We start from the raw sequence: 16,417 nt of genomic DNA on the forward strand, positions 1-16,417 counted from the left end.
CATATATATATATATATATATATATATATATATATATATATATATATATATATATATATATATATATATATATATATATATATATTAGTTTTAATATTATAAAAAAATATTATAATATTATAAGCGGTATCACAGGTCCTTCCTCACAGCAGCTGCGAGGTTGCAGTCCAGAAAACATATCGAGGACTTGATGTTTTCCTTGTTTTTTCTCAGGGATGCCACTCGCAGGTTTGCTTCTTTAAATCTTCCTGTCGTCTTCAATTCGATGCATAGCTGGTTTTTGCATCACATCCCATTATGTCGTATTTGCCTGAATTGCTGGGCATGTATTGCCAGAAGGAGCATTTCCCATGGAAAGGGGCAAAACATTCATACTGTTATGTCTGGGCCTGGGTTGAATTTCAGTGAAATGAGCCTCGCCCATCCAAGAGATATCACCACTTTTGGATTTGTTTGTTTCAGCAGGAGCAGCTTCAGCAACTGTGACCTCCTCACCAGATTCATCAGTTGTATCCGTGTCCTCTGATTGATAATTATATCCTTCTTCTTCTCATAAAGAGCTTGGCTTATTGTAGAATTCTTTCTGCATGATGCAAACTTGAAGTCACCAAAATGAGTCGGTCTTACATGTAGATCTCAGTTTGGATGACCTTTTCAGTGAAGCAGTAAGAATAAAAGGGGTTGTTTATTTAGGGAAGGAGACAAAGCGTTAAAGAGAGTAGCTTCTAACTGAGTTAGTGAGCTCACAGTGTGTTTATGACTTTAGCTTTAGCACTACTGTTTTATAATGTTATATCATAACTGGGTCTAAACCAACCCCAACAATAAAAAAGTCATAATTTTCACCAGCGCATTTCATTATATAATTTAGTTTTATTGTTTTACTTTGTTTAAATAGAAATTCTGACAAAGTCAAAAAGCCTTGATACAATAAACAAATTTAAAAGGTACTTTTATGCATTTTATAACCTAAAAATGGGCTGGTCCTGACTATAACACAGGAGGATTTGTATTTAAATAGGCACACATTATATCCCAAATATTTATTTTTTATGCACATATTATGTGTCTCTTTATGGATAACCAAGTGACATTTAAATTGTTTATATATAGTTATATGGAAGCATGGTTATTATCATATTTACATAATATGTTCATCTCTGTAATAAGGTTTTTTTTATGCAGAATACGGAAAATACTTTGGATTAAATCTGTTCGGATCCTTTTTCAAATGTGTATTTAACACGCAACTGATGTTTTGCTTTATTTTATTTGTGAAAGCAAAACTTGATGTACCATTAACACTGCCGTAAAGCTGTGTATGGGACATGATATGAACACTAGAAAAATATGATGTTGTCATCTAATCAGAGCTGAAACATAGTCGTTTCTCCATAATTTCTCAAAACACAAGTTCATAGTTCTGAACGTGCATTTTCCAAAACAAGTTGTGAATCAAACAACTACAGGTAACCAAAAGCTACCCAAAGAGCTGTAACTCATATGTCACAGAGGCTATTTAAAATAGTAATGTTAAGGATTTATACCTCCAACTTAACTGGACATGTACCATCAGTTGTTCAGAACCTCGTGAAGTATGTTTTACTCCCCACAGCATCAGTACCATTGAATCCTAATATTTTTGTTTTTTTATACACACACCGAATGTCCTTTTATGAATGATGTATCAGTAGTGGTTTACTTGTTGCTGTTTTTTTATTATTATTTTATAATGCTAAGTCAGTGGAGCCTGCAGCTGAACTGTCAGTCCCTTCCCCTGTAGTGCTCCCCTGAATCTGCCCTCTCAAATCCATTATCTCCTAGTTTAACAGAACTTCAGGGCTGCTACCACAAGCGTTAGCATGAAATAAACTGAAATGCATTCAATTAATATGAGAGATCCCACCTGGAGGATGAACTCCTGATGTCTTGCTCTCTACCATCGACACTCCTTCACATTGCCATTTCCCCCAAGACCTGCAGATGTCACTGTCGAGATGTTTAGATCAGAATGTACACTTTCCCAAAAAATAAGTGAAATTTTATTTTAATAAAACAAAACAAAATCTCTGGGGAATGTTTCCAGCACCTCGTTCAGTCTATGCCATGACTTATTAAGGCAAAAGGGGGTACAACCTAGTAATTAATAGGTCACTATTGTACCTAATGATGTGAATGAATGTATGCATATAGAATTTTTACCCATACTTAAAGTTTATCTGGTTGACATGTGCATAACCATTGTAATTAATGATACCCGAGGCCTTTAAATGGTATTCAATTTCATACTTGCTCATATTCCATGTGTGAGCCACCACTGGACAAAAGAGTGATGAGTTTCCTACACTGCCTTTTGTACTGTATGTCATGTATGTGTATTAAGTATTAGTTTATCAGCACCAAAGCTGACTTAGATGTCACGTGACAAAGGTGAGAGCATCACCTTTTAAATTTAAAGTCATTTTATGAAAGTTTGACCTTACTTGACCTTGAAAGAGGTCAGAGGTCAAATGTGATATATTTTACTTTTTATAAGTTGCCAATACCAACTTTGTATTTCGACCAATACATGCATTGCTCCACAAGGTGGAGCTCTAATAATATAAAAAGGAGACAACATGACGAGAACTGTATTTATTTAATCTTGTGCCTTTATATAAAGTATCCCATGAAGAAAAATTCAAAGCCATGAGGTCACTCATTTACTTCCATTTATTATAGATTCATATATATATTTATATATACGTGTGTTATAAACATCACAAAATAGAAACTTGAGGAAGGTCTTGCACAAAGATATAATCAAGTAAAAGGGCAACCTTAGATTAGTCAACAATGGCATTGGAAGCAGGCTTATCATCTGGGGTCAGTGCTGCAGCGCTGTTAGGAACATTCTTATCTCGTAATTTGTGTAAGTGCAAATAGTCTTTGCAGCTCTTGGCTCAAAGGAATTATTAAGTGTTTATAATAAAATAGGATTTTACAATATAGATGTTAAGGTTGCTCTTTTATTGCATATGATTTAATTAGGAACATACTGTGGTATTAGTTACAATAAGGTCTCAAGTTCATGATGTTCAAATGATCTAATATTCAATATATATACCTCTTACATTTCTATGCATCAAATGGTATCTTGTTAACATAATAAATTTAATCATAAGCAATATCAATATTAAAATACCTTAAATATAAATAACATGCTTTGAGCAAAAATAATTATTCATTTACACTGGTAGTTTAAACAACCTAATTCTACAGCTCTAAACCCTTTAGAAATAGCTAACCCTATACATTGCTTTGTGTCAAATGCATTTTTTTTGTTTTCGACTGAAGGCCACTTTCAAACAAAGCAATTTATACAAGAATGACATCAAGTCTTTTCACAAGATGAAATAAGTTCCAACTAAATCGTGAATGGAGTGGGAAAACAACCGGCGGTCTGATTGTACTCCTTTATCTATGAAACAATGACTAATATAATTTTTTTTAAAAACCCACACATCTACAGCATATCAAGGAAATAATACTTAAATACTAATAAACAACAGTTGTAATCTTACAACCACTGTAACAAGATATAAATATATGACTTAGCATTTGTTGGAGAAATTAATAGTGGATGACTGTTACAATATGAAACCTGGCTTTGCACACTATTATGTGTAGGCAATGAAATGTGCACTTAATAAATACTGTGTGCTTCATAAATTGTCTGCAGAGACTGCACAATCATACATGTTCACATCTTAAACACCTGGATAACTGGAGAGCTTGCCTAGTCTACATGCAGGCTATTAACTGTTTAACTGTTCTGTGGGCAACGGGATCAAAACAAGCCAAAAACAACATGTCACAAGTGTGTGTGTTTATGCGTGTGAGTTTTGTGTATCTGTGGCAACAGACAGAAGTGAGAGATAGATAGATGATAGAGAGAGAGAGCGAGAGAGAGAGAGCGGCTGGTCACATACTGTATATACATCTATTTCCAAATCAATATTTAGTTTGCTAAATCACACAATTTATTTCCAGTATATACATTTAGCTGACATCATTATCGTTACTAATTAGTGCTATGCTATATGATATCATCCAAGAGATGGGGGGTGCCCACCCAGTCTAATGTTCTTGGCTCGGATGCTGCCATGATCATGCACATAAACTGTTTCCCTGTTCTCTTATCTATTGGGTATATAGTAGTAGGAGTAAACCTTTTGTTGCTTTCCACAAACTCACACAGCTGATTATAGATTTTGGGGTACTCATGGCGAAGGAAAACTCCTCTGGTCCTGAGCTCACGCTGGATATTGACAAAGCAGACCTCTCGAGCTTTCCTTCCCTCCTCCCCCTCCTTGTCAATGTCTGGTGTGCCCGGAGGGGGAGTGAGGATGAGCGTTTCCATTTCGCTATCCTTCTTGAGTACCTTTTTGTCAGGGCTTGAGGAGGCTAAGGACACCTTTGCATATTTTCGAACTGTTGGTGTTTGGACCCTTGGCGAAGGTCTGTTAGGCACTAGTTCACCAACAGCGATGGATACATTCAAAAGGAAACATTCATTGGGGTCATACTCATGACCTGCTTGCTGCAGTTCCTTGCAGTACTCTCCTAGGTTGTCCTTGAAGCCATCCAGCTCTCTGAGAGATAAGTATGTGGGAGACATGAGGAGGCTCTCAAGCCCAACTTGCAGGAAGTTGTCAGCTGTCTCTGGATTAGCAAAACCCAGAAAGAGGACGCCTCTGCCTCTGGAGAGATAGCCAGCTTTAGCAACTCGTGAGAAGGCTTTGTGGATCTCTGTATTCTCTCTGCAAAACTTAAGAGTGTGTCGACACACACTACTGACACGACCATACAGGCACGTCTCTTTGTGGATCTCCCAGTCGTCCCGGCGACAATTTCGTGAGCAGTAGAAGGTGTAGCAACTGTGACAAGACTTGAAATACAGGCAGGCGTTGAACATATTCTCAATCCGGCTGCATTTCTTATTAGCACACACCATAGTGTCATCTTCATCAGTGCTGTGGTCTGGAGAGCACTCTTCTGCACTTCTTTGTAAAGCATCACACCCACTATCGGGGTCTTTGATGGTGTCGGGGCTGGATTTGGAGGAGGGGAGCTGGGTGTTCAGACATCCTAAGTTCTCGTGCCCAGACAAACCCCTGTCTTTCTCATCATCTTCAGTGATTAGCTGTTTTAGCTGGTCTAAAAGGTCTTCACTGGACTTTCTGCTAGTTGGTGGTTTGTAGTCAACGACCAAATCAGCTAAGAGTTCATCCAGCTGCTCTAGGCTCTGCTGCAGGGAGAAGTTGTTATGTTTCCTATCTTTGGTAATGTCTGTTGCATTAGATGGCTGCTTCGGATGAGCTTCTCTGGGAGATGGTGTTTTTTCATCATCCAGTGTATCCCAGCTAACAGAGTGGACATCACGTCGCCGGCTGTTGCCTGCACATAGGTCATTGTCAGTTATGGTGATCTCTGGAGTTACAAACCAATGTCCACTCTTGCTATTCTTCCACGGATTGCTTGAACCCCTCTCTAGAGAGTTTTCAGACAGTGACAGGGCAGCGTAGCGTCTCGGTGAACTTGATAGGTTAAGAATGACAGGTTGAGATGTAACATCAGAGGATGTGCCGTTCCTTGCTTGGTAAAACAAATTTTCATAACTTCGTCCACGTGGCACTGACTGGTCTCTGTCATGACGTGGATAGAGAATATTGTCCCAAGACTTTGAATGGTTTTTGATTTCTGCTCCAAGGCGACTTGTCTCTGTACAGCTATTGGGAAACCACGGGGGTATGCTGGAGTCTTGTCTTACTCTTGGTGGCGTGTGCTGAGAGGACTGATTAGAGTAACCAGATATGCTTGAGCGATACCAGTCATCTGAAAAGGCCTGAGACATTCGAGGGCGTCGACGACCCTCTGTATGGTATGGCCTTGATGAAAAGTACTGCTCCATAGGAGAGCTAAATGGTTTGGAGTAAACAAACCTTGAGTTATTCATATGATACGGATTGAAGCGGTTGTCCTCACCATAGTAAGATCTAGACAGTGGAGTTTGAGAAAAGTATGAACTTGCCTCACTTGTGGAGTAAGGCCTGCCGTATACAGAATGTGCAGGCTCTCTAGGAAAGTTGTCTGCGTAATACGACCTGACAGGAAGGGTGTGAACCCATCGAGTCCTTGGATCGTACTGACTGGTCACTGTACTACCATGACTGGTTAGACTGGACCGATCATCCTGAAAGTAAGCTCTAGAGTAGGGATGCACTGGATAACGGACTGCATCCTCGGTATAGAAAAACTTGGTTGGTATGTTAGGATTTGAGTAAGCTCTTTGTTCTTGAGTCAGATATGGTGCTGTTGGTGATGGCATTCTGTGCATGTCTAGATGCTGGTAAGAGATAGGAGACATACTGGTAGTGTAATGGTACCCCTGTCTAAAATCTCCACTATAGCACTCACTTGGAGTAGGCGTTGGTGAGGAGACCATCTGTCGAGGCACATACAAACCTCTGCTGCTACTGGCCTGAGAGTATCTCTGCCAAAGGTGGTCAGGACGCACACTGGGAACCTGCCTTGATGTGTGCTGCAGTACAGCAGCATCTGGCTTGATGTCCACACGGCACCTAACATGAGGGGTTACAGCAGGTTTATCTGACTTGTCCTCCTCAAAACAGTCTGATACATAGAGGGGGGCATGAGGCTGCAGTTTGATAGGATGCACCTCATTCAAAAAAGGCCTGTTTGATGAGTAGGAATCTCGCACTGTTTCAGAAGTCCTCAAGGTATCTGATGCAGCCTGAGGTGCATCCCTCCCCTTCCTGGTCCCTGGGGGAGACACTGAAATGGGTACAGGAGTGAGAGTAGCCTTAATCCTGGGAGCACTTTTAGACCTGGATCTCTTTTTTGAATCTGACCACGTAAGATTGCTGGTTTTGTCTTGGGTGCTGTGCTGCTGAAACTGCCTGGTGTTAAACAGATCTGGAGATGAAAAGCGAAGATGTCCCGGTTGATCCAATCCATTCCACGCAAGATCTTTATTTAATGTCTGATGCTCGGGCCTTTTGTAAGGATACTCCATCGAGGAAGAGAGGGTCTGTGGGTCATCCAGTGACTCAATGAAGTCAAAACTACGGCAGTGTCTTTTGTTGATGATTTCTGATTTATCAATCATTTTCAAGTCACATTGCTGGTTGGAGTGTAGAGAAATGGAGGGGTCAGTGATGGGATTTAGATTTATGTCCTGATACAGAGTTGATGCCAGTATATCAGGGGGATGTGTCCGAGTCATCTTAAAGAAACTTCAATGATCTCCATTCAGTGTGATTCAAGATCAACACAGCCTGGGGAAAGAAAAGAGATGGAGCATAATCAGCGTTATTGTTTTCTCTGCCATAGGAAGGCTTACGCACCCATGTTGGCGGTTGCTGGTCTCAACCCATCCAAAAGTGTGCTTTGCCAAACCAATCAAAAGTTCATTATAAAAAGAAAAAACAAACTTTTTTAGCCAATGACAAAATACAACTGTTTCTAACTTCTGATTGGATGGACAGCCTACAGCCCACCTCAAAAGTTGCCCACTACCCGCTTCCTTTTCTCATCTGATCTCATATAATGGGAAATAAATGAAAATGTAAAAACTAAAGAAGAGATGTTGTGACTTTTAATATTGTATAATTTGCTTCCAAGAGGACACTCTGCAACTTACCTGATGGCAACATGTTTGGAACACCACAAAAACAACAATCAGCTGATCCAAGCAGAGTCGGGCAGAGTGTAAACAACTAATCCATGCCTTGCTGTGACATTAAAACGAGGTCATTTTTAAACTGCAATGTCATATTATCTTAGTAAGACCTTATAAATAACTACACATAAAAATGCTAGTGAAATCTGTTGATGTTTTGTGGGTCTGAAAGGACAAAAACATTTCCTTTCAGATTTTTAAATCCTCAAATATCAGAATTGGTCTTAAAAATCCCTCAGTCAGGCTCTATTTAGAAAAACAAAGGTTGACTTCGGTTAGCATTGCTGCTATACCAAATGTGCCGACAGTGTCAACGCCAAGAATGATGAGAATTTTTCTAAAGAGTGGTGAACAGACCACTCATGAATTGAGACTTTTTAAGTGTCTTCAACATATTACAGTACTGTTCTAGAAACAGTGTATAGTATATTGTATTGGTGCCACAAAGTTAGGAAGAATCAGTCCACAAAATCTGGATCCATTCTTCCAAACTTTGTCACAAGAGGAGATTATTTAGGTTATTTAATGCTTTAATTGTGGAGTTGTATTTTTTAAATTGTTATTATTTCTTTTATGGTGACATTAAAATGTTATGTACTCTACGTGTTTGACTAAAGAATGAGCCTATATGACTAAAAGTAAATAAAGGCTCCCACCTATGCAAAAATAATGAATAATCATAATTCTAGGGCATACCATCAAACTGCTAGCTTGATATAGTAGGTCTTCAACTAGCTGAGAAGTTGGGAAGTAATGCACTAGCTTCTAACAACGGAAAGTTTGTTTATTCTCAACTTGCACATTTTCACTCTCTTTCTGTGTAAACCATGTTGGAAAAGTAAAGGTCAACATGCTGAGCTTCAGGAGTGAGGAGCAACCCCATAGCTAACAGCAGTGTAGTTTACAAAGCTCTTATTTAATACTGTTAATGTAGTTATCAAATGCCAATATCTCACTGAGGGCTAATGAAGGTGAACTGCCTTACACTCCCACTTGTGGCCTACTGCACGTGATGCCTTCTTGCCCCACAGTGGCTCCACTTTACCATTAAAGGCTTGCAGCATGCTGCCTTCTGCTGCAGCTAATTAAGAAGGCAGTTTTGAGGGACAAGCCCTATTTTTTAAGACTGAACAAGTGTCTCTGAGAGCAGAATTACCCCTCAGAATATGCACTATGCAAATACATTTCACCAGTCCCAGGGGCAATATATAACAGAAGCAGAGCAGGCTCTGACCACCTGCAACAATGATATTGTTAGTCTTAGAACCAAAGTGGGACATTTGATTAAAGAAAAAATATAAACGAGGAGTCCAGAGCATGAATAATTAGCATCACGCGATTTTTAGGTTCCCAGACTACGATCCAGCTTCCACATCCACTGATGACCACGGATAAATTTACTAAAATATAACCATCTATGTCGTTCCTCTTACACACTAAAGCATAGTCAATACAACAAACAGTTTAGAGAGCACTACAAAGATGTCACTTTTCTACCTACTCAGATCTGCCTCAGACTTTAATTTGCCTTCATCCCACTCATTTTGTTATTTCCAAAATAGACATTGCGCATTCTCACTTTCCCCTTGTTATCCTGCCCACTAACTGGAAATGGGCTGACCTTCCTAAAATTCTGCGTTACTCATATCAAGGGTAGATATGAACTCGTGACTCTTGATGTTAATAATGCTGCCAAAATTAGAACTGCTGAGGAGCATGAGTTCAGGGCAGATTTTACAGATGATGTGAGAAATGACACTGGGCACAGAATAAACCCAAGTACACCTCACAAAGGGTTTCAACTTATATATATATTATATTATATATATGTTTATAATGCATATAGTTTGCTTTTCAAAACCTTGATTTATCCAAATATCACAGATCAATGTGAAAGATGAGATTATTCTTTTTTGTAATTTTAATTATACATATATATATATAAACTTCACAAACTCTGTAATCATAGTTTGGTTGTTGGCGATGCATATAAGAATTAACCCTTTAATAGTTACATTTCAGGTCTCTAATATTAGCTATATAAACCTTTACTTGGTGTAGTATTTTATATTTTATATAGAAATCTTGTTGTAACTTACAGATGTTATATCTTTTCTAAAAATGGAAAAGCCACAATTTCAACTTTGGTAATATTTTTCCATAAATGGAATTCTTTCATAAACTATTTCATCTTCTTTGATATCTTTCAGTTGCATCTTACTCAAATTCCTTCATGTTTATGAATGTAAAGAATCATTTTTTGAGTGAACCATAACCCCTATCAGCAACTGTCTGGCACATACAATCCAATTTTGAGATCCCTTCCCGCCTTAACGCCCATTTGATCTTAGAACTGAAGAAGCTTCTTGGAGGAGAGGTGAAACATCTTTAAGAAACTTAAAGAAGTCCAGTCCAAGGTCCTTAGATCAGTGTTTCCCAACCTTTTGGAGCCACGGCACATTTTTCACATTAGAGAAATCACGCGGCACTACACCAAACAACAAGGTCACAAAAAGCAGATTGATCATTTTTCCCTGCGCACCAGGTATAGAGGAATTGGCTTGGTTTGTCCCCAGCACTACTCATGCTAGGGCTTTCATCTGGGTTGGAATTTTCTCCAGGACGCAGGTCAGATAGACTACTTTTTCTTTCCAAATATTTATCTATTAATATTACGCGCTGTGTCATCTCACAGCATGACTATTATTAGAGAGGGTAGTTGTACTGCCCTCTATTGGAAGAGAATGTAATTGTTCTGCACGTTACGCCGATCGCTTAGAGTACTAATCAGGTGGAACCAGGTAATGTTCCACCATCTTCCACCTAATCATTTCTCACGGCATACCTATGTGCCACAGCACAGTAGTTGGAAAACACTGCCTTAGATTACCATAGAAAATGTTTTGGTGTTGTTGTCCAAGTCATGGTAAAAGAACTACTGTATATCTAACTGTATATCATTCTTTTAGGGCATTGTATGAATATTAAAAAGATGAACTTTAGATGCAAGCTACAGCTGACAGATGCGGTTCCTAGCATGGTACTAAACGAAAAGGTCCTGCTGAATGAGTGGCTTGCATTCATAATACAAGCAATTTAATCACACCAAACAGACCTCGAGGTTTGTTTAAGCCTTAAAGGGATTTTCTTAGTTTAAATATATGGGTGGCTCCATGCGTGCAAATCGTCTTCAGTCAGAAACTCTGGAGAAGACTTTGGTATGGCTTATATCCTCTGCTGGCTAAGAACTCTACCTCCAGCTCAGTCTGGCGGCTGCTGTTGCCCTCACAGCCCCTCATCAGACTGCAGATGATGAGAGAGTGTTATCAGCACTAATGTTGAATTACAGTTTGACAGATGAATGAAGCTATAACATCTATAATATAAACCCTGTGGTGGTCTGGTCTATTTGACAGTCTGTTAAGCTGAGAAATAAACAATCCTTTCCCAGAATGAAGAATTCCTTTAAAATCTGTTTTATTTTTACTTGATGAAATCTTCACATACATTTTTAAATAAATCTAGGAATTCCCTCCCTTTGTCCTTCATGTTTTTTTTTTCATTTTCAAACGAGTTGAAGTAAACAATAATTTTAAAAGGTAAGTCTGTTTATGTGTTTTATTTGTGCAAATTAAGATAATCCAGATTAAATGTCCTTTGAAATGTTAATTGTAAAGGACAAAATGCTAAATTAGCAAACTGAGTTTCTTACTATACTGCATTTTAGATATTTTAAATACATAAAATGTTTATATATTTTCCAAGTAAATCTAAGGAATTAGGGCTGTTCGATATAACGATATATATCGGATGACGATATAAAAACGTCTATCGTTTCATTTTACGCTATCGTTTGTTTCGTGGTGTCGCAAAATAAACTGTTTACGGCAATATTTTTTCACGGTTTTGATGGTCACTGTAGTGGCTATATTAATTTCTTAAAGTTCTCTCTTTCTCTTATTTTTAATATAACCACACTACGGACGGACAAGCGCCTGTTTTACGACAACGACGGTAACACCATCACGTGTCCGCTTGTTTATTTTCCACATAAACCTTTCACAATAAAGCTCAAGATCCTGTTGAGACTTTTCAAAATAAACTGAACCACGTGAAAGAGTATGCAGAGTGTTTACGGATGAGAAGAAAAAAAAAGAGCCGTCAGGTGCTAAAAAATAAACCTTAGACTCAAACGTTAGAACAGGCTTTCCCCCGCAACACTTCACGCAAGTCGAGCTGCCCGAGATTCACAGAGTTTACAGAAAATTTTTAATTTTTGTGATTTATATCGTTATCGGACGATAGATGTCTTATATTGGGATATGAGATTTTGGTCATATCGCACAGCCCTATAAGGAACTACTTCCAATATGTGTAAGGGTGAGTAGATATAAATGTAACATAAGCTTAAAAGACTAACCCAATTAGAAAATTTCAGGCCAACAGCCACAACTTAAAGCTCACTGATTACTAAGATTACTGAAATATAAATGAAATACAGCAATGTACATGCTTATGTCGCCTTTCTGTAGCAAGTATTACGTTAGCATAACTATGTAAAGAAAGCTGCTCTGAATATTTTCCAATAAATAACAGACAACTTTGACGAATCTCTGATTAAAGAACAACCAAAACATTTTGTTGTTTTTGTTTATTTGGGGGGTTTTTTAAGGCCTCTGGAGAGTATTATGGACAAAATGTTCCAACAATGGGTTTTTATGTGTCACACACACACACGGGCTTTCTTGTTGGCACTCACCCACAAGCCAACCCTGAGTTACCATCTGTTCATCATGACGAGAGAGGCCTGACCAGCCATCTCTGTCATGTCTCCACAACACACCTAAATATCACGTCTGTTCACAACAAACCCCGACACACACAAGCGAACGCATACACCGCTATTCACTGATTTTCATGGTTTGTTGCGTTCATTGTCACATTGTAAAGCACAAATATGAATATTTTTCTACTTTTAATATGCAGGAATAGCTATAGTTATATATACTAATTAAAATAGGGTTTCTCAGATTTACAGACAGGAAAATCCAGTGGTTAACAGACAACAACAACCAATCACAGACATTTAGGGGTTTAGTTAAATATTTCATTATGTTTGACCATATGAAGCCATTTGTAGTAAAAACTACTGCACCTAGTGTGACTACTATAACAGTAAAACATGTTTTGTAATGTTGAGAAAAGCTTTGTTCTTCTTTACATAGCGGGTTAGATAGTACCACGCGATCTCTTCCGGCATGACTGGGACCACTGTCTTGAATGCTGAATGTCAGTGTAACACAACTGCGATTGTCAGACTAGCTCTTGTTTTAATTTATTACAAATAAATTACCAATGTCCTATTAATGATAAATCTAGAAATGATTTTTTCCTATTTAGTGCCACTAAATAGGAAAAAATGTTGAACCTAGCTTCCAATCTTTCTATCCTTAAAAATCTAAATAAATACTTTTAAGGAGGGGCTTGCAAAAACTAAGGCCTTGTTGAGCTCTAGTTTTATTATTATAGCACTGTTATTATCATTATTATTAACATTTAGTGAGCATTCCAATGCCCAAATTTGACTCAAACAAGGACACAGCTTTAATCCTTTAATGGATATGGATGAACAGTGCTCATCAAATTATGTCGTTTCCCGATATTGGTAAAACAGCCTTACAAAACTGATCCCCAAAGTAATGCTAGAGCATTCAACTGCACAGGAGATGCAAAAGAAAATTTAAAAAGAAATTGTGCTGCATATAATTTTGAAGGTTGACAGTAACTTTAGGTCTCTCGCTGACACATCTGTTAACCAGAATATTGCTTCCAAATCGCACTGATCCAGGAGGAAAGAGGGAAGATTTGTGTTTTGGAATTTCAGGATGGGACAGGACATCTTGACTCAGTGAATCCACAAATTCCTTCCTCTGTCTTCACGGACTAAGCTTTCTCCTTAATAGAGAGACTCCACTTTAGCACAAGTAGAAAAACCACATGCCACATACTGTCTCCATGGCTACGGCACACAGCAAAGAATCCATTAAATGCTCCTGCAGTTGCACACTGAGAGCAAAATCTCAGCCTGAGGAGAAAAAAACATCAACTGATAATCGATGCAAACATGCGTGTGAGCAGATCGACCTGTGCTACTTGATTTTAAAGGATGTAACAGTAATTTTACATAACAGCCTATTCATAGAGCCAAAGGCTGTACTGCATGGTATTAGGCTTTACGTTTCTTATATAAAGCTAAATGTTCTGTATGCAGTCCAGAATTAATCTGAGATCAAATCCATTTGTTTGCCATATTAAAGAGTAACAAAAAGCAACTTTAAAGACTGCATTCTTTCCTTTTCTATCACAATCGTGCTGCAGATTTTCCTGAAACCTCCCGCGCCCAAACCCAAAGCAAGACGCATTGAGCCTCGAAGCCTTACCAAACATTTGCTCTGATACACTCGGGCAAATCTTTTTATTTTGGTGCGGCACGGACGGCCCTCCATCCTTTGTGGCTGACCTAACGCCTTTGAGTCCGGAATGACATCATTAAAAAGAAATAAAACATAAATACTGAAGCAGCCACGGGTTCAAATCAGGACGGAGCCCACGGAGAAGGCTAAAGAGGGGGAGTTCGAACAAGTTTGTTGCGGTAAATGTTTCGAGAGTAAACGACGGGCCTTCTTACCGTCTCGCCAGTGAGTACATGGCATGCGGTGGACATGGCGAAGCGGCAGCCTTGCTCTCCGTGTGGGTACGGCGTTAGCCCCGCTGCACCTGCTGTGCGCCTGCCGGAGCCCGACACCTGTCCTTCATGCCCATTTCACATGTTGTGCGCTTCACCCCGCGATGCTTCTGTGTGTATGTGCGTTTGCCAGTGATGGAGGAGGTGGTGTGTCTGAGCCTGCGCTTGTGCGCGTGCCTCTGGGGGCGTGGTTGTGCGTGTTTTTGTGAGGAAGGGAGGGGCTGGGGGCATGTGGCAGTTCGAGCCTCGGAGCAGCACCGCGGTGTCGCTGCGTATCTGAGTCCCTTAAAGGCCTTTGCAGGGGCATTTCCGGGGGTTTCTGCGCTCTGCAGTCACTGATGCTCATCGTGGAGGGAAAGCAGAGATGACAGCTACATTTGTACAGTTTTCAGACGTAGTTTAAGATCAACTTGGATTTCCCGTGGTTCTTGACGTAACTTCTGTTGCTCCTCTCATATTGATGGTCATGAGGTAGAGAAAAAATAGTCCTGTAATTGGGACAACTGACTTTTTTATTTCTTTCTTAATCGCCTTGTTGTTTAGGGAAAATAGTGGAAAAACGTCCCCTGTAATTTTTTAAACCCCAAGGTGACATTTTCAGACAGCTTTCAGGTATTCAGTCCGTTAGAATGTATGGTACAGGGTGGCATCAGGTAATAGCATTTGACCGGCCTTATTCTGCAAATGTCAACCCTGTGGATGTGAAAAACCGCATTTCTATAAAGTCACAAATCCTCTAATTAAAAATTATTGCAGCCTAGTTTCTCCTTTATTATCTGAAGTTTCTTGGCAATGCCTTGATTCAGTCAAATGTCCCCTATTGATTTTAGATCTTTGCTGTTGCAGGCATCCGCTCTGCTTTTAATATTAGACTTAAAACTTTCCTTTTTGATAAATCGTATAATGAGGGCTGGTCAATGGTCAATGGTCAATGGTAACTTTATTGTCCCTGACGGGAAATTGATTCGCAGTATGTCAAAACAAACAACAAACATACAACCAACACATCACGTACACTCATTAAAAAAAATACTATAATATAATATAAGCCTGATAAAACAACCTAGATTTTCCATCGAAAAAAGTGCAATGTGCAATGGCAACAACACTTACAATTTAGTGTTGTTAATTAAGATAATAGCACTAGGTACAAACGACAATTTGTGTCGCTTCGTCTTCACTGCAGTCATTTTATAACGACGACCTGATGGAAGCAGTTGAAAATCGTTAAAGAGAGGATGATCTGAACACAACAGGACAGAGGTTGCCTTCCTCAGCACCTGCCTGTTATAAAAGTCCACAAGCTGGACCTGAGACCTCCCTGAAATCTTGCTCGCCACTTTAACCAGATTGTTAAGTCTGGTCTTATTATCCATGGACATACTACCGTACCAAGCAATGATACAGAAAGTTAAAACAGATTCAATAAAACTTTTATAAAAGAGAGTCATCATTTCAGATGAAACATTAAAACCTCTCAACCTCCTTAAAAAGTATAGTCTTTGTTGGGCCTTTTTCACTGTAGCAGCAAGATGTGACTCAAAGGACAGGGTCTTATCAAGAACAACTCCCAAATACTTGTAACTATCCACCATTTCGATGGCTGCACCATTTACCACTGTAAGCGCAGGATGAGGGGATGACTTCCTGAAATCAATAACCATGTCCTTGGTTTTCAAGGTGTTAATCATTAAGAAGGACTGATCACACCATGAAACACACCATGGATCAGGTGACCCTGAATTAGGGCTGCTCGATTATGGCAAAAATGATAATCACGATTATTTTCACTGAAATTGAGATCTCGATTATTTGACGATATTTATTTAACCCTTTAAGACCTACTATAGAACCAAGTCCGCCAGAGCTTATATTATTTTTTTACATGTTGTAGTGCCATTTGTGGGAGCATTTCAAGTTGCTATACA

General features: G+C 39.0%; 1 protein-coding gene across 1 annotated transcript; it reads right to left on the minus strand.

Moving 5' to 3' along the window:
* Window positions 1-2,698: 2,698 nt before the first annotated feature.
* On the minus strand, window positions 2,699-14,645 carry unm_hu7912 (un-named hu7912). The gene is made up of 2 exons (XM_080894537.1): window positions 14,433-14,645; window positions 2,699-7,340 (listed from the first exon to the last, which is right to left on the minus strand). Exon 2 carries the CDS (start codon window positions 7,286-7,288, stop codon window positions 4,079-4,081), a length of 3,210 nt encoding a protein of 1,069 aa, XP_080750663.1. The 5' UTR covers window positions 7,289-7,340; window positions 14,433-14,645; the 3' UTR covers window positions 2,699-4,078.
* Between the last annotated feature and the right edge of the window lie 1,772 nt (window positions 14,646-16,417).

The sequence above is a fragment of the Rhamphochromis sp. 'chilingali' genome (assembly GCF_963969265.1).
Source record: "Rhamphochromis sp. 'chilingali' genome assembly, chromosome: 10".
Taxonomy (NCBI): Eukaryota; Metazoa; Chordata; class Actinopteri; order Cichliformes; family Cichlidae; genus Rhamphochromis; species Rhamphochromis sp. 'chilingali'.

Excerpts from the sequence above, each read along its gene's own strand:
- unm_hu7912 (XM_080894537.1), bottom strand. The coding sequence starts at position 7,288 with ATGACTCGGACACATCCCCCTGATATACTGGCATCAACTCTGTATCAG.